The sequence below is a fragment of the Athene noctua genome, chromosome 22 (assembly GCF_965140245.1).
Source record: "Athene noctua chromosome 22, bAthNoc1.hap1.1, whole genome shotgun sequence".
In the NCBI taxonomy this organism is placed as follows: domain Eukaryota; kingdom Metazoa; phylum Chordata; class Aves; order Strigiformes; family Strigidae; genus Athene; species Athene noctua.
Genome location: NC_134058.1, coordinates 8,821,650 through 8,839,937, shown reverse-complemented (window position 1 = coordinate 8,839,937; position 18,288 = coordinate 8,821,650). Strand labels below are relative to the sequence as shown.

Here is an 18,288-nt window from a genome sequence, read left to right as displayed (position 1 = left end):
AAGTCCCAAGGAAAAACTCAACAAGGCCACAGATCACCCAGTCCAACCACGAACCTCCTACTGACTGTTCCCAACTACGCCATGTCCCTCAGCGCTATGTCGATCTGACCCTTAAAACCCCTCCAGGGATCCCGGGGACTCCCCCCCTGCCCTGGGCAGCCCATTCCAACGCCCAACAGCCCCTTCTGCACAGAAATCCTTCCTCAGATCCAGCCTGACCCTGCCCTGGGCAGCTTGAGGCCATTCCCTCGGGGCCTGGCGCTGGCTCCTTGGCTCCAGAGACTCATCCCCCCTCTCTGCACCCTCCTGGCAGGGAGTTGCAGAGGGCCAGGAGGTCTCCCCTCAGCCTCCTCTTCTCCAGACTGAACCCCCCCAGTTCCCCCAGCCGCTCCCCAGCAGACCTGTGCTCCAGACCCTGCCCAGCTCCTTTGCCCTTCTCTGGCCACGCTCGAGTCATTCAATGGCCTTTTTGGGGTGAGTGGCCCAAAACTGAACCCACTCATCGAGGGGCGGCCTCACCAGTGCTGAGCACACAGGTCAGATCCCTTCCCTGTCCCTGATGGCCACGCCAGTGCTGACACAAGCCAGGATGCCATTGGCCTTCTTGGCCCCCTGGGCACTCTGCTGGCTCCTGTTCAGCCGGCTGTCAATCACCCCCTAGGTCCCTCTCTGACTGGCAGCTCTCCAGCCACTCCTCCCCAAGCCTGTAGCCCCGTTGGGGGTTGCTGTGGCCCAAGGGAAGCACCTGACATTTGCCCTTAGTGAAACTCCCCCAGTTGGGCTCAGCCCATCGCTCCAGCCTGGCATGGAGGGGCATCCTGAAATGGAGCCCGGGGACTTGGGGTGCCCTTAAAGCGACAGCCAGGGCTCCAGGGATGCAGAGAGAGGCACAGAAATGGGTCTAGGGTGTTCCAAAACTCAGGCTGAGAACCCAGGAAGCACAAAAAGGGACATGGGCGTGTCCAGCCACCGCCTCTTGTGCTTGCAGGGAGCCTTGCTGGCGAGAGCCCGCTCTGCCGAGCCCGTCTGTCTCCCACACAGACGAGCCTGGCAGGCAAGAGGAGGACAGGGGTCCACAGGGAGGTGGGAACCTTGGAGAGGTGGCCTTGGGCAACCCTGTGCCCCTGGACACGTGCACCAGGGGCTGTTTCCTTGGCAACGGGGCCTGTACACACACAGAGAGGTCCTGAGCAACGGGCCCCTCCCAGCCCCCATTGAGCCCTTTATGACATCAGCGCACAGTCAAGGGGTTCTGGCACAGGCCCTGCACACACAGTACCTGGTGGTGCTGCCAGTGCTGTGCCAGTGGGCTGGTGCTGGAGGCACTGGTAGAGCTGGTGCTGCCAAGGGAACTGGTGCTGCTGGTGCAAGTTCTGTTGGAGCTACCAGTGGAGCTGGTGGCAGCGCTGGTGGAGCTGGTACTGGTGCAGCTGGTGCTGCCATCGCTGCTGGTGGTGGCTGAGCCTGCAGGCAGCTGCCCGTGCCCTGCCACTCCTTGGGGTTGGCTCCTCTGTTGGCAGCCGACACCAGGCAGCGCCCACTAAGTCCTGCCTGGCACCGGTCCCCAGGGATGGAGGAGGGGAGGCGGTTCAGTGCCCACCCCCGCCGGGCCTTGAGGAGGATCTGGCAGTGGCTGTGCAGGAAGGACAGGAGCAGGGGGGCAGCGGAGGGTCCCGTGTCCTCCAGGATCAGCGGTGGCCACGAGCTGCCGCCGGAGTCACAGGACGAGCTGCACCGTGCAGCCGCCACTGGCAACTGGGCCCCGGCGCGGCCGCTGGTGGAGGAGCGCGACACCGACTGCTGGGACAAGGCCGACAGGTAACGGGGCGCAGGCAGGCGGGCGCTGGCTGGGAAGCTCCGGGGCTCTTTTCCTCCCCTGGGGCTCAGCTTTGTGCCTGGGGACGTTGGTCCTCGAGGGAGGTCAACACGGAAAGGGCGGGCAACAACGGGCCCTTCTCCTTGCCGTGAGCTGTGCCCACGACTGGCTCTGCTCTTTGTCTCTCCAGGCGCAGGCGCAGTCACAGCGTGCGGCCCGTGGACGGCAGAGGGTGGGAAAAGAAGGGAGAAGCTGCTCCAGGCCAAGCCAAAGGGGTGTCAGAACCCAGCACTCCCCGTGGGGCAGCAGCGAGGCGGTGTGCACCCGCCCTGCCGAGAGCAGGTAGGACTCTCCGGGGTGGAGGAGGGATGGGCAGAAGGCCTGTCGCCTGCCCTTGTGGCGGCTTGCCGTGGAGACGGGCCGTTTGGAAACGATGACGTGGTGTGGCTGAGGATCCAGGAAAACGTGCACTGCCGGGCCTTGTCCCTGCAAAGCAGAACTCTCGAGACGCTCATTCCTTCGGGGCTCATTGCTGATCACTTTGAGCCATCCCGTCATCCCCCTGGCACAGGGAAAAGAGACGTGTCTGGAATCTGCATTTTGACAGGTCCCCCTGGCTTTGGGGTGTGTGGCTGTGCTAGGGTTGTCTCTGGAAGCACGACGGTTGGGAAAGCACTGTAGGCATCAAGGAGCTGTGTGAGCTCACTCTGGTTTCAACAATATGTGTGTTTAATGTAGATGAGCCTGCCGCCTGCTTGGAGTCGGCCGTCCGTAAGTCGCCATCAGATGAAGAAGGCGTCAAGGAGAGCCAGAGCTTTGGGCCGGAGGTATGCAAAACCAGAGATTTTCGAGTCCTCCTTCCCATGCTAATGCAAAGCCAGACTTTTCCATGAATCGTGTCTAAGGCAGAGTTATTGAAAACTCTTTGATCATCTGATGTCAAGCAGCTGACAGTCCTCTTCTGGTTGTATGAAATGCTGCTGCTGTCTCCTGGTTTGAGCTGATTCCCTAAGTGCTGTCCATTTGTGTTCTGTAACTTTGAACAGGCAGAAGATGGCAGAGCCCGAGTACTGACGGTGGGGTCAGATTCATCCCCTTCCCACCTGAGCCCTGGGACACATCAGCCATCAGAAAGTGTCCAGGCGCAAGTGTGTCTGACAGAATGCCACCAGTGCCTTCGGGTGCAAGGACAGCTCTGTGAGGAAAACGCTCAGATGCGAGAAGAAATCAAGAGCTTGTCTCGTCAGCTGAGCAAATCCGAAAGAAAAGCTGATGGGCTGGAAAAGGAAGTGGACCAACTGAAAAAAGCCCTCTTGGAAAAGACATCGGCTTTAGAGAAGGCAGAAAGTGAATTACAACAGACAAAGAGAGAGACAGTGGACTGGTATGGTCTATATCTTAAAAACGATCAGAAGAGAGAAGATGTCACCAAGAAGGCAGAAGAGCTGCAGGAACAACTGGCCGAGCTCCAAAGTGAAAACTTTTTGCTCCGTCAGATGGGAGACGCGCAGAACAAGGCCGCCCAGGAACGAATGGTGAGTGGTGGTGCCTTTACATGCGAGGCCGACAAGGTAGAAAAAGAGGTGAGGTGAGCACTGGCCAAGACTGACTTAAAGGAGAGCGGTTCCCAAGGCCGTCTGGCGCTTCTAAGAGTCGGCAGGTGTGCGGAACGTGCGCGGGAGTCCTTCGCTCGGCTTGGTTCTGTTCTGCGCTGGTTTTGTTGGAATCGCGGAAGGTTCTGACAAGCCTTGAGATGTTTATAGACACACACGTACGTAGAAACGCTGAGGCAGGCGTTGGGTTGCGTTTGTGTAGCAGAACAATGGCGTGAAGGCTGATACACAGAGCTGGCTCTAGGAAGCCTTGGCTGGGATCACGGGAGAAAGGGCTGCAGTCCAACGACAGCTCCCGCGTTGGCCTCCGGTTAGATTTTAGCATTAACTTAAGGAACAAGCCAAACCCCACAAAGGCACAGTCTCGGCATCTTCCGAGGGGAATGTGCTGGGAGACAGAAATCTTCACCGAGTGATGACATTTCTGCAGTCGTCTTCACTCGCCAGGGATGGCTGGAGACCATCAGCTGTGCAGATGCCCTCTTCTTCCCGTGGATGCGATGGCTTTGCTTTGCGATGCACTTAGAAAACTGATCTCGGTCTGTGAACTAGTAACTGGAAGTAAAAATACGGACTTGGGCTTATTTTTCTTTGTACTCGTTGTTTCCCTAGAGAACAGAGGCACAGCTGCAAGGAGAGCTCGCTGATGCTGTCAGAAAGCAGCACACAGCAGAAACTGCACTGCAAGACTCGACGCACCAGTGCAGTCGCCTGAAGGAAGAAAACTCCCGCTTGCAGGAGGACCTGGACAAGGCGAAGGCCAAGGTATACAAAGGCTGTCAACACGTTAATGTCTCTGAAGCTGTTCTGAGGCACGGACGTGCTGTGATGCTGCAGGAGGAGTGAGCGCCTTTGCCGCGGAGCCTGTCTGGAAAGGAGGGATGGGTGGAAGCTGGAGCATCTTGTTGGCAAGGGCTTGAAAGGCGCACGTACTTTCCGAAATCCAAGCGCCTTTTCCCTGGGTTGAAATACAAACTCAGTGCATTGACAGCCATGATCTCGATGCATCCCTCTGATGGAGTTTCACCGAGACTTGAGACCCCTCTGCTCAAGGCAGGTTCTTTTTCCCCACATACAGGTGCGCGAAATCTCCGCAGACTTGGAGCTGCTGTCCCAAAAATTTCTGCGGCTGGAAGCTCTAAATAAGGAGATGGAACAGATGGTGACAACTCTGTCAGATCGCTTGGCGACTCCTGGCCCAGCTCACACCACAGCAGAGCAGGAAGAGAAGCGATATCAGAGTCAGCTTTTGCAGGTCAGTTCATGTACCATTGGTATCTGTCGTTGGCGTTGCGTCCTCTTGTGGTTGCGCTCACGACTTCTGGGGGTTTTGTCTTGGGCACGTGGTTCTCTTTGTTAGTGCTGTGGGTTTGGCTTTCCCGTAGGGAAGGCGGGCAGCTGCAAAAGGCTGCGTCAGAGTCTGTGTGTCGTGTGTCCTGGGACCAGTGGGCGTGAAAAACACGCAGCCATTTTGCTGCTCCTCGTCCAGGCAGCGTTTAGGCTGTTTAAGAGCTTTTATGTCAAAGTGGCGGAAAGAGCAGGTTTGTTGAGAGGGCTGGGCATTGCCTTTGTCTTCCCGTTTCTTGAAGTTGCATCTTCTCTTTTAGGTACAGGCAGCCGCTGAAGCCAGAATAGAAGAGATGAACACCGCTGTCGCCTCTTGGAGAAACGAGCTGGAGCAGATCATTAGAGCTCAGGCACTCGAGCTGGAGAGAGCACAGGAGAAGCAGGAGTCGACCGCCCTGCTCCTGGCTTATGCTCAGGCAGAACTGAAGAGCTCTCACAAGCGTTTCTGTGTGATGGAGGACGTTGCAAGAGTTCTCAGAAACAAACTGAATAAGTAAGTCCAAACTTTTTTTTCCCCACCTAATACAACAGGACCCTTTTCATTGTGGCTTTTCCAGCCCACGTCCCTTTCTTGGATCTGGGCAGCACGATGTGTGCACTTCTGCAGAGCCCACCTTGGGCTCTCCCATTGCCGAGCCCTGGTTTTGTTTCTCTTGACGGACCCTGAAGTAACCAAGCCGATCAGGCCTGTCTGGAGGGTGGTTTAGTTAGTTTTCTTGGAAAGGTTTTCTGCAGCCGCCTCCTCTTGCTGCACGTATGGTGGAAAAGAGGAGCTTCCTTTCCCTTCTGCTGTTACCCTCCAGCTGAGGGGAGACACACGGGAAAAGGCAGAGGGGACAGAACAGGAGGCTGTGAGGCAAAAATAATCTCTTTGCTGTCCGTGATAACAGTCTGTGTTTACCGCGGGAGGAGGGAAAGAGCCCGGAGTCCTTACGACCCTCTGGGAAAGGTCTGACAGAGACCTCACACAGACTGCTTGGAAGCCCGAGCAGCAGCACACGTGGGTGGCTCGGAAGTCTTGTGTTCCTCAGCCCAACAGTGCAGCGTCACACCTGGGGAACCGCTTGGTGCCACCGTGAGCAAGAGTCGTTTTTGCACGCTCCTGCATTTCTCACAGGGCTAATGAGAGGCTGGCAGAAGCCAGCAGGAACAGCGGCGAGACTCTGCAGCCAGAAAGCGGAGGTGCGAGCAAGGCCAGGGCACCGAGCGTCAACCCATCGGGCTCAGGTAAGCAGCTCCAGATGTGATTCTTCAGTGCTCGGGCGGGTTAGGGATTACGGTTGGGTTTGGCTTGAGATATTGAAAGCGTAGAAGCCTTTTCCATGTCATTCCTGGTCACGTGGAATTAGGAGACAGAAGTTGCTTGCTCATCCTGCAGAGCATAAAGCAGGTCTTGTTAGGTGAAACCCCAGAACAGGGAGCGGGATCTCCAGAGAAGAATTTCCTGACAGTGCTTCCTCTGGAGTTTCTTTCACGGGCTTTAGAAGGTTGGCTCCTTATGGTCAAACATGGAAAATCTTATTTCTTCCGTTGTGTGTGTCCCTTTCATCCCTTCTGGTTTCCTCTGGAGGCCTTAAATCTCTCCAGACCTTCACAGCGTCCTGTGGCAGTTGAGAGTTGTCCATTGCCTTTGTGGGCTCGGTCTGCTGTGGAAGTAACATCGGATCTTTCTTTTTCTCTCCCAGCCACCGGTAAACGTAAAACCAGATCTGGTGAGGATTGTCGCCGGACATCTGCTCTTCTGCCAAAGGTCACCAAAGCCTGGGATATCCCTGCTGGGGCAACACTGTCCGACAGTGACAGTTTTGAGGGAGAGTTATTAAAGTGATAAAAAACACTCAGGAAAGTTGGTGGAAATTCTTTGTCGCCCCCATTCTGGCGAGTGAAAGCAGCCATGGAGGCCTGCAGGAAAAAGGGTTCTGCCACAGCCGGCGCCCGGAACAGCCGCCTCTCCAGGCATGGCTTTGGCAGCTCAGTGGCCCGTGGAGCCCTTGCGGGTGAGCGGTCCGGAGGAGCCCTGGAGTGCAGCGCTGTGGACCTTGCTCCCGCCTCCGGTCAGTGGCCTTGTGCGAAGCTCTGCAGGCTCGGGTGAGCCTGACTACCAAAGCTGCAGCGAGGAGGTGCCAGCTGCAACAGGGAGGGGACGGCTGAGGGCCGTCCCCAGCACCTGTGACAGGGCTCTCCTCCCCTCCTGGTAGTGCAGGTACCAGTGGGGCAGGAGGCAAGGCGTGACGGGTGCCCCAGCTGCCGATACATGCAATTGGAGCAGGTGGAGAAACGACTAAATGAGTGGGCACGGAGACAGATACAGATACGTCCTCTGTGGAAATGACACGCAGGTAGAGGATGTTTAACCTGTACCTCCTGCTGTGTAGGTCTACGGAGATGCCGCCGGCTGGAAGGGAGCAGATGTTAACCCCGACTAGGAGAGGCCACACCCCACAAGGGCCGGGGGAATCCAGCCGTGTTCCCCGGGCACAGTCTCCCCTCCCTCGGGTAGAGGGAAACGACCGCGGGCTCCCTGTCGCACCCGAGGGGCCGTACGTCCCCGCCTCAGGGTGTCCCATTCTCACAGGGGGTGTGTTTCAGGGCAACCCAGGAGCCCTGGGTGTGCCTTTCTGGTGACTCACCCCTGCACCCTTCCAGAGACCCCTGATAAGCTCAGCCCTGAGGCGTGGCTTTCTGGAAGCAGGAGGTCAGGCCCAGCCACAAGTCCCGAGGAAAAACTCAACAAGGCCACAGATCACCCAGTCCAACCACGAACCTCCCACTGACTGTTCCCAACTACGCCATGTCCCTCAGCGCTATGTCAATCTGACCCTTAAAACCCCTCCAGGGATCCCGGGGACTCCCCCCCTGCCCTGGGCAGCCCATTCCAACGCCCAACAGCCCCTTCTGCACAGAAATCCTTCCTCAGATCCAGCCTGACCCTGCCCTGGGCAGCTTGAGGCCATTCCCTCGGGGCCTGGCGCTGGCTCCTTGGCTCCAGAGACTCATCCCCCCTCTCTGCCCCCTCCTGTCAGGGGGTTGCAGAGGGCCAGGAGGTCTCCCCTCAGCCTGCTCTTCTCCAGACTGAACCCCCCCAGTTCCCCCAGCCGCTCCCCAGCAGACCTGTGCTCCAGACCCTGCCCCAGCTCCGTTGCCCTTCTCTGGCCATGCTCGAGTCATTCAGTGGCCTTTATGGGGTGAGGGGCCCAAAACTGAACCCACTCATCAAGGGGCGGCCTCACCAGTGCTGAGCACACAGGTCAGATCCCTTCCCTGTCCCTGCTGGCCACGCCAGTGCTGACACCAGCCAGGATGCCACTGGCCTTCTTGGCCCCCAGGGCACTCTGCTGTCTCATATTCAGCTATCTGTCAATCACCCCCCCAGTCCCTCTCTGACTGGCAGCTCTCCAGCCACTCCTCCCCAAGCCTGTAGCCCTGCTGGGGGTTGTTGTGGCCCAAGGGCAGCCCCCGGCATTTGCCCTCAGTGAAACTCCCCCAGTTGGGCTCAGCCCATCGCTCCAGCCTGTCCAGGTCTCTCTGCAGAGCCTCCCTACCCTCGAGCAGATCAACACTCCCACCCAACTGGGTGTCATCTGCAAACTGACTGAGGGTGTACTCCATCCCCTGCTCTAGATCATCAATAAAGATGTTAAACAGGAGTGGCCCCAACACCCAGCCCTGGGGGATGCCACTCGTGACCGGCCATCAACTGGATTTAACTCTGTTCACCCCCACTCTTTGGGCCCCGTCATCCTGATCCCTTCTCGGAGCGGGTCTTCCAAGAACCTCCCCACCACTCTCCTTCCTCGGCACATCAGGATGTCGATGTTCTTGAAGAAAAGGTTAGGTTCCCCCCGAGCCGGGCCAGGGCTCAAGGGAGAAGCTCAGGGAGTTCCCTGCTTATCTAATTGGATTAGGTGCAGGGGCTCACATCAGGCCGCAATGACAGACAACTGTCTCCATGACCCTGTTATTTTATCCACACACAAACAAAGATAAATGTACACTCAAGACGGCTACATCTTCCATACATATTTCACTGATGATTACGTACAGAGTGAGGAGCTTTGGCTCAGGGCCTGTTGTTCAGGTTTCAATACTTGCACTTTTTACATCAGAATAGGTGGTTTGTTACAACTTACTGTAATACCTATTAGCACAAAGGTTATCCCTTACAAAAGATACAGGATTCACCTCTAGGTCAACTCTGGCTTGGGCGTGTTGTCCAAGCCTTAGCACTCCATGCGGTTGAAAAGGAAAATGCTCCTCTGAGAACGTAGCGTGGCTGGAAGGGAAATAACTTGTGCTTTGTATGTGCAACGTGCTCAGAGCGAAGATCGTGGATAAGGAGAAGGTGCGGCTGCAGGAGAGCAAACTCCAGCTCCCCGGCCACGTGCCCACCACACTGACCACGCTGAGGGGCATCCACACTCCCAACACGGAGGTGAGACTCTGAGAGGGCTCGGGCTCAGCAGACGGGCTGCAGGAGCTGATGTCTCCTGCGAGCGTGGTGTGGTGTTTGTAGCTGCAGCTGAGGGTGCTGGAGAAGAGCTGAATTGATCCTTGGGTTGGGATGGAAAGGGGCAGCAAACACCCAGAGTGCGGCGGCTTTAGGGGAGAGGGGGGACTCTGGGGAGCTGCAGCTCAGTGCCCTTGGCACACTGCTCCACCCCCGAGCTGCTGTCTGAGGAGATCCTTTTTCTCAAGGACAGAAGTTTCACTTTGGCTCTTTGGCGGTTTCAAGAGTTGTCAAAGACGTTAGTTTTAAGTCAGCTTTAAAATTAGGAGAAGTAACACAGAGCGGTGTGGTTGGGAAAGTTACTTTTGTCAGCCAAAAAAGGTGAGACCAAGCTGACGGATAATGTCGACTAAACTGAACTGAATGGAGATCTGCCTTCCCCAAACACTCGGGTTGGGATTGACCAAGTTTATGAAGAACTTTGGGGGAAGAAATGAAGAAGAATCCAGGAAACCCCAAGATTGTGTTTCGCCAACTCCTCAAATAAAACAGGTGGATTTGGAAGTTTGTTGGTGCATTTTGAAATTTGGAGGGAACGCAGTTTGGTTGGAAATGAGCTATTAAGGGTGAAAGTGCTGTTTGGGGCCTGGCAGAAAGAACTGATTGTGTGTTCCACTCTGTTGTATTTCTTTCTGTTTGTTTCACCTGGGCTAGTGAGGTGGGGTTTTGAGTTTAAATTCAGACCCAGAGGACAAACCAATGATTAGTACCTCAGTGGGGCTGGAGTTCATGGGGGGAACTGTCAGTGGAGCTGGGGGAACTGTAAAGACCAAGACTAGGTGGAAATTTGGGGTCTGACACGCACCTCCTCCTTGGAAATCTCTGTTACTTGAAGAGCGTTAACTTCTCTGAAGGCCAACTCCAGAGTAAGATGTTGCCATCTGCCCGTACCAGGTACCGTGGGGTAAACGGAGGAGGCAGGGATTGCCTCTCTGCATGTGGTGAGGGAGAGGTTCAGAACTTTGGCTGCACCACCTTGTGCTTTTCAGCTTCCCATCACGAGAACCGCCAGACTCGCTCAGCCCCCTGAAGGCTGCGCAAGACATGAAGCCTGCAGGAGGAGCTGAAAGCCAAGGCTCCTCCTTGTGCTTATCCCCCTCTCAGCCTTCTGAGAGCTACTTAAATGTGGCTTCACCTGGAGACACCACAGCCTCCCAGCTGCAGGAGGAGAGTCAGAGCATCAGCTCCGAGAACATCTAAAGTTTGGCGAGGGATGTTTGTAGAATGTTAGCTGGGCTGCAAGGTTTTGGGCTTCTGTTGCTGGGGGATGACGAGGACTGCAGGGGAGAATTGCCAGATTGACTGAGTTGGAAATTTCTGTTTCAGCTGTACTATTGACCAGCTTTTTTTCAATTTATCCTCTTGTAAGTGTGTGTGTGAGAACCCAAACGGAGTCTGGAATATGTAGATAAACTCAGGAAAATGGAAGAGGGGTGGGGTGAATCGTATCTTCCCCTTGTGAGATGTGTTTGTCTAATTCGTGCCCATGTGAGTGATAAGATGCAACTCTCTTAAGTATGGAACTCTTAAATGCTTCTGTACTTTTTTCATGTAGTCACAGGTTTAAGGGAAATAAGGTCTCATGTACATAGTTCTTGTTGTTTAGGCCAGTTGCTGTTGTTAAAGAAAGGAGCCAAGATGGCCTCCGTCACCAAACCAGACAGCAGTATGTTTGCACTATGCTGTGATCAGACTATGTTATGACTGATAAAACACCTGTGCTGAGTCATTCCCTGTGCTGAGTCATTCTCCCCTCCATGATGGAAACCTGAGGAAAGCCCGGGAAACTTTACTCCAACTACGCAGACCCCTCAGAGAGCATGCCCATCCTCATGAATATGTAAAAGGACTACACTATAGTAAGACTCGGGTTTGTTATGTGTGTGTGTGTCTTGGTGGAGTGGAGACTCCCGGCACACTCAGCGCTGTTTGCTTGTCTCTATTCAAACAATAAATTTGGAATTTGGTTTGAAATCTTGATGAGTCTAAATTTATTTATAACAATTGGGGTCTTGTCCGGGATGGTCTTAGATCCTGCATTCTGACAATACAGGAGGGGCGCCCCACCACTAGGTGGCTCCTGGTTGAGTCAGATGGGGACTAACACCATCTTGAACCCGAACAGAGACAAGCAAAGTACTTAATTTTTTTTGTGAGCTCCCTTGCCAGCTGCAGCAGTTTATTTTACCCGTAATTCTGCGTGCAAAGATCCAGACGAAGAAGACAGAGTCGTAAGCGTTGCGTATACCTTTCGGTTGGGTGGGATTCGGTTGCCTGTGTGTGAGTGAGAGTTTGACTGAGATGGATCCTGGTTCCGAAGCGATTGTGGAGGTCTTCTAACCATGGTTCCAATCTCCCACGAGGGAATAGGCTTGTGAAGGACCGAAGCGATTCCTATAGGATTCGTGGGTGGGAGATAGGTCCTAAGCCCCCTGCGAGACACTCTCACCAGCAACCCAGGGCTCTAGGAATTACCACTGTAAAATTCCTAGATGGGTCAGAAGAAATCAAAGACCCAGGACCAGAAGAAATGGAGCAAATTATTAGACATACCACCGGAGAGTCCATTAGGCACAATGATTAAGAATTGGAACCAAAGGGACCCCAGAAAAGGAAAAAGTAAATTGAAATTGTATGGTTGAATGGCCAAAGAAACCTTTACGACCACATGTCTTTTGGCCTGGTTTTGGATCCTTCAAAGTTTGGATCTGTCAAGCTTTAAATGAATATGTTAATTCAGAGGAACCTTTTAATGCAGAAGAGAGTGATTACGCAGGATTGTGGAGGAGGACTTCACGTCATTTTCCAGCCTCAATACTTACCTTAAAAACAGACAAAAAGTTTGAGGAGAAAGGAGATAAAAATAAAAAGGAGGAAGAGAAAGATGATAAACAGGAACCACTAGATAACTTGCCGCCCCCATACTTTAATTATCCAGCTCCGACAGCCCCGGCGGCTTTAACGGCTCCAGCGGCTTTAACAGCCCCGGTGGCTTTAACGACCCCGGTGGCGGTTCCCCTTCCACCTCCGGCTGCATGTACAAGGAGTAAAACTGCCGTAACTGAGGGAGCTTCTTTATATCCCTTACGGAAGGTACCCCTCGGAGGCAATCAAGGAGGCATCGGATTTGTGGCAGTCCTGTTAAACACCTCCCATGTCCTAAATTTTAAGAAAGAGATGGGGACTCTATTAAATGATCCTCTCAGAGTAGCTGAGAGGTTAGATCAATTTTTAGGTCCCAGTACTTGTGAAGAAGTACAGTCCATTTTAGGCATCTTATTTACTGGCGAAGAAAGAGGAATGATCAGGCAAGCCGGAATGAGAATTTGGGAGAGACAAATTCAGGCAGGACCCCCAGGGGATCATAAATGGCCAAATGTGGATCCCCACTGGGATCACCAACAACCCCAGGGGAGACAAAATACGAGAGATCTAAGAACGCTAATTATTCAAGGGATAAGGGAAGTGGTTCCCCTGAGGACAGAACATTAATAAAGCGTTTAATGAACAGCAGGGAAAAGATGAATCTCCAACGGAATGGTTGGAAAGGTTAAGAAAAAGCTTGCCATTTGTATTCTGGAATTGATCCGAATACAGTGGCTGGAACCGCACTTCTTAGAACCCAATTTGTAGCCAAATCTTGGGGAGACGTAAGGAGAAAACTAGAAAAACTAGAGGATTGGCAAGAAAGAGCATTGGAAGAATTGCTTAGAGAAGCTCAAAAAGTTTATGTTAGGAGAGATGAGGAGAAGCAAAAAGCGAAAGCAAAAATTTTTGTAGCAGCAGTGAAGGAAAGTCAGAAAAATAAGGTTCCATCTGGAGAAACAAAGGGCAAGAGGATAGAAAAATCACCCCGAGAACAGCTTTATCAAGAAAAATTCACAGTCCCTGTATGTTACTACTGTAATAAGAAGGGACATGTTAAAAGGAACTGCCGTAAACGGGAGCAAGACGAGAAGATGTTTAACGATGATTAAGGATGTCAGGGGCTATACTTACTGGGGACTTGAACATCAACAGAGCCCTTGATAAAATTATTGATAGGTCCCCACAAAGAAGAGGTTTTATTTTTAGTAGATATAGGAGCTGAAAAGTCAACTATTCAAGGACTCCCAAAGGGGATAGAAGAAGGAAAGGATTATATTTCAGTAATAGGAGCAAAAGGGGAGCCTTTTAAAGTTCCTATTCTGAAAGATGTAGAAATAGAAACGGAAAACAAAGTCTGTCTCAATGACTTCCTTTTAGTCCCTGAGGCAGAATACAATTTATTAGGAAGGGATTTGATTTTTAAATTAAATCTAAGCATCCGAAGCCAAGGGGACAAATTACAGATCCGGCTATGTACTTTAACACAAGAAAATGAAAAAGCTATAGACCCCTCAGTATGGTATAAGGAAGGGGAAACTGGAAAAATAGAAATGACCCCCATAAGCGTTCAAATAATGGACCCAGGTCGTCCAATCAGAATCAAACAGTACCCTATACCAATGGAGGGTCAAAGAGGATTAAAACCTATAGTTGATAGACTTACAGAAAAAGGAACTTTAGAACCATGCATGTCACCCCATAATACACTCATCCTCCCTGTAAAGAAACCGGATGGGACATACAGAATGGTACAAGACCTAAGAGCTGTGAATCAGTGAACAATTACTAAATTCCCCATGGTGGCCAATCCTTACAGTTTACTAAGTCATATAACCCCAAAACATACTTGGTACAGTGTAATAGATTTAAAAGATTGTGTTGGTTTAGGCCCTGCCGGGAGCAGAGACCACGTTGCCGTTTTCCCTCCCCCCCCCTCAGACAGAAGTAGGGCACAAACCCTGGGTTAAAATAAGAAGAAATTTAATACAACAGTGTGATAAACAATCTGAACAACAATAAACAGTAATAACAGTGAACGTGACAAAAGATATACAGAGAAATACCACAATGGATACAGACAGCTCGCCACGTGCTCCCCGCGACCAAGGCCACAAAAGAAAAAGCTTCCCGCCCTGCCGTGCCAGACCCGACGTCAGCATGGTATGAATAACCCGGCTGGAGATCCCTTCCCCCTCTCTGCTGGGGAAACTTAACCCTATCCTAGCTGAACCAGGACATAATCCACCCTTTTATTCTATACCGTCTGCGTCATGCCCAGCTGCCATTTAGCAGTTAGCAATAACAAAATAACAGTTTACACAGGCACAGCATAATTCACGGCACGTTCTCACCCAGAATCAAGTCCCCCTGTGGTACTCATCGGACCTCTCCATCACCCACCAGGTGCATCCAGGTCCTTGAGCAAAAGCAATCCTGTGGATGGGTTTGCCTTTACCTTTGCCTGGCGCAGGACTAAACCAGACCATTTTTCCCAATATATTCCTCATGCGCACCACAGGGACTTTATCCCCATCTACAGCATGTGGAGGTTTCGACTGAGCCGGGCCAGCTCGACTGGCAGACCCTCTTGTGTTGACTAGCCAGGTGGCCTTTGCTAGATGCATGTCCCAGTCTTTGAAGGTCCCACCTCCCAGTGCTTTCAATGTGGTGTTTAACAGTCCATTGTAGCGCTCGATCTTCCCAGAGGCTGGTGCGTGGTAGGGGATATGGTAGACCCACTCGATGCCGTGTTCTTCTGCCCAAGCATCTATGAGGTTGTTTCGGAAGTGGGTCCCGTTGTCTGACTCAATTCTCTCTGGGGTGCCGTGTCGCCACAGCACTTGGGTCTCAAGGCCCAGGATGGTGTTTTGGGCGGTGGCGTGGGGTGCTGGGTAAGCTTCCAGCCATCCAGTGGTTACTTCCACCATTGTGAGCACGTGGCGCTTCCTGTGGCGGGTCTGTGGCAGTGTGATGGAGTCGATCTGCCCGGCCTCTCCATATCTCTATTTCAGCCATCGCTCTCCATTTCTCTGGGGCTTCACCCGCTTGGCATGTTTGATTGCAGCACACGTCTCACATCCGTGGATGATCTCTGTAATGGTGTCAATAGTAAGGTCCACCCCTCGATCTCGAGCCCACCTGTATGTTGCATCCCTACCCTGGTGGCCCGAGGTCTCGTGGGCCCACCGGGCTATGAACAGTTCACCTTTGCGCTGCCAGTCCAAGTCCACCTGAGCCACTCTGATCTTAGCAGCTTGGTCTGCCTGCTGGTTGTGTCGATGTTCATCAGTGGCCCGACTCTTGGGTACATGGGCATCCACATGGCGCACCTTCACAACGAGGTTTTCCACACGGGCTGCAATGTCCTGCCATACTTCAGCAGCCCAGACGGTTTTACCCTTACGTTGACAGTTGCTCTGTTTCCATTGCTGCAGCCATTTCCACAGGGTATTCGCCACTGCCCACGAGTCGGTGTAGTGGTAGAGCCTCGGCCACTTTTCCCGCTCAGCAATATCCAAAGCAAGCTGGACAGCTTTCACCTCTGCAAACTGGCTCGATTCCCCCTGTCCCTCAGCAGCTTCAGTGACCCGTCGTGTGGGACTCCACACAGCAGCCTTCCACCGTCGATGTTTTCCCACACTATGACAAGACCCATCAGTGAACAGGGCATATCGCTTCTCCTCATCCGGCAGCTCGTTATATGGTGAGGCCTCCTTAGCACTGTCACCTCCTGTTCTGGTGACATCTTGGAATCTTTGCTCTCTGGCCAGTTCGTGATCACCTCTAGTATTCCTGGGCGGCTGGGGTTCCCTATTCGAGCCCGTTGTGTTATCAACGCAACCCATTTACTCCACGTGGCATCTGTTGCATGATGCGTGGAGGAGGCCTTTCCTTTGAACATCCACCCCAGCACCGGCAGTCGGGGTGCCAGGAGGAGCTGTGTTTCAGTGCCGATCGCTTCTGAGGCAGCCCGAACTCCTTCGTACGCTGCCAGTATCTCCTTCTCAGTTGGTGTATAATTAGCTTCAGAGCCTTTGTATCCCCGGCTCCAAAAGCCCAGAGGTCGGCCTCGGGTCTCCCCAGATGCTCTCTGCCAGAGGCTCCAGGTAGGGCCATTCTCCCCGGCTGCGGTGTAGAGCATGTTCTTAACCTCCTGCCCTTCCTGGACTGGCCCGAGGGCTACTGCCTGGGCAATCTCTCACTTAATTTGTTCAAAGGATTGTTGTTGCTCAGGGCCCCATTCGAAATTGTTCTTCTTACAGGTTACATGGTAGAGAGGGCTCACAATCAGGCTGTAGTTCGGGATGTGCATCCTCCAGAACCCCACAGCGCCCAGAAAAGACTGAGTCTCCTTTTTAGAGGTTGGTGGGGCCATGGCTGTTATCTTGTTTATCACCTCCATTGGGATGTGGCGACGCCCATCTTGCCATTTTATCCCTAGGAATTGAATTTCCCTTGCAGGCCCCTTAACTTTCTTTTGCTTAATGGCAAAGCCAGCCTTCAGGAGGATTTCAATTATCTTCTTCCCTTTCTCAAAGACCTCCTCGGCTGTGTCCCCCCATACAATGATGTCATCAATATACTGCAGGTGTTCTGGGGCCCCACCTTTCTCCAGTGCAGTATGGACCAGTCCATGGCAAATGGTGGAGCTGTGGTTCCACCCCTGGGGCAATCGACTCCAGGTGTACTGGATGCCTCTCCAAGTGAACGCAAACTGTGGCCTGCACTCTGGCGCTATCGGAATGGAGAAGAACGCGTTAGCAATGTCAATCGTGGCGTACCACTTGGCTGCCTTCGACTCCAGTTCATACTGGAGCTCCAGCATGTCCGGCACTGCAGCACTCATCGCTGGCGTAACTTCATTCAGGCCATGATAGTCCACAGTTAGCCTCCATTCGCCATTAGGCTTTCTCACTGGCCATATAGGGCTGTTGAAGGGTGAGTGAGTTTTGCTGATCACCTTCTGGCTTTCTAGTTGACGGATCAGCTGATGGATGGCGACCAGGGAATCTCGGTTGGTGCGGTACTGCCGCCGGTGCACCGTCCTGGTAGCGATCGGCACTCCTGCTCCTCAACCTTAAGCTGCCCCACCACTGAGGGATCCTCTGAGAGGCCGGGTAAGGTGGACAACTGTTCAACCTCCCCCAGGGCAGCTACACCAAAAGCCCACCGGTACCCTTTTGGGTCTCTGAAGTGCCCTCTCCTGAGGCAGTCTATGCCCAGGATGCACGGGGCACCTGGGCCAGTCACAATGGGGTGCTTATGCCAGTCCCTCCCAGTCAGGCTCACTTCAGCTTCCAGTAGGGTCAGCGGTTGGGATCCCCCTGTCACCCTGGAGATGCAGATGGATTCAACCCCACTGTAGCTCGATGGCATCAGGGTGCACTGTGCGCCAGTGCCCACCAAAGCCTTATACTCTTGTGGGTCTGACGTGCCAGGCCATCGGATCCACACTGTCCAGTAAATCCCATTATCCCTTTCCTCCACCTGGCTGGAGGCAGGGCCCCTCTAATCCTGCTCATCATCACTCACTTCTTGTAAGAATGATTTACTGGTCCCCTCAAGAGGGTCAGACATCACGTTCACCATTCTGTTCTGCCTGGGGGATTTCTGACTGGACACTGGAGCTGCGCTCCTCTTGGAGGACTCCCCTTTTGTGATGGTCTTCCCTTTCAGCTGCTCTACTCGTGCAGCTAGGGCGGCAGTGTGCTGTCCATCCCACCTCCATGGTTGCGGAGGAAAAACCACAGGGTGCCTCGTGGTGTGTACCTTCTGCTGCCTTTCTCTTGGGTGGGGAAATGTTTACTTCTAATGGCTGAGACATCAGCCCATGCAGGTGGAACGTAGGACATGTCCTCTTCCATTTTCTGGACCCTCTGAGACAGTTCCTCCACAGCTGAGACCCAGGAATGCTGAGATGAAGGGAGATTTCCCTCATATTGCCGGAGCTGGCCAACCACTCCATCCACTGTCAGAGTGTGGGTGTCTGTCCACCAGGACACTATTGCCAATGCTTTCGAGTGTGCTGCTGGTGCGCTCTTCAGGAACTTTCGCCACATCAGGTGTGTGCAAGGGGCCTGAGTCGATGGGTGACTGCTCATTATTCAGATCACCATAGATCATCTCAAACACAGCCA

At 53.2% G+C, this 18,288-nt stretch overlaps 1 protein-coding gene across 1 annotated transcript; it reads left to right on the top strand.

The window, feature by feature from the left end:
* The first annotated feature begins 1,570 nt into the window (after nucleotides 1-1,570).
* On the top strand, nucleotides 1,571-6,604 carry LOC141969408 (uncharacterized). Its single transcript, XM_074925139.1, has 9 exons — nucleotides 1,571-1,818; nucleotides 2,007-2,158; nucleotides 2,555-2,643; nucleotides 2,863-3,351; nucleotides 4,042-4,194; nucleotides 4,508-4,684; nucleotides 5,037-5,269; nucleotides 5,894-6,003; nucleotides 6,462-6,604. Exons 1-9 carry the CDS (start codon nucleotides 1,571-1,573, stop codon nucleotides 6,602-6,604), a joined length of 1,794 nt encoding a protein of 597 aa, XP_074781240.1.
* Nucleotides 6,605-18,288: the final 11,684 nt, after the last annotated feature.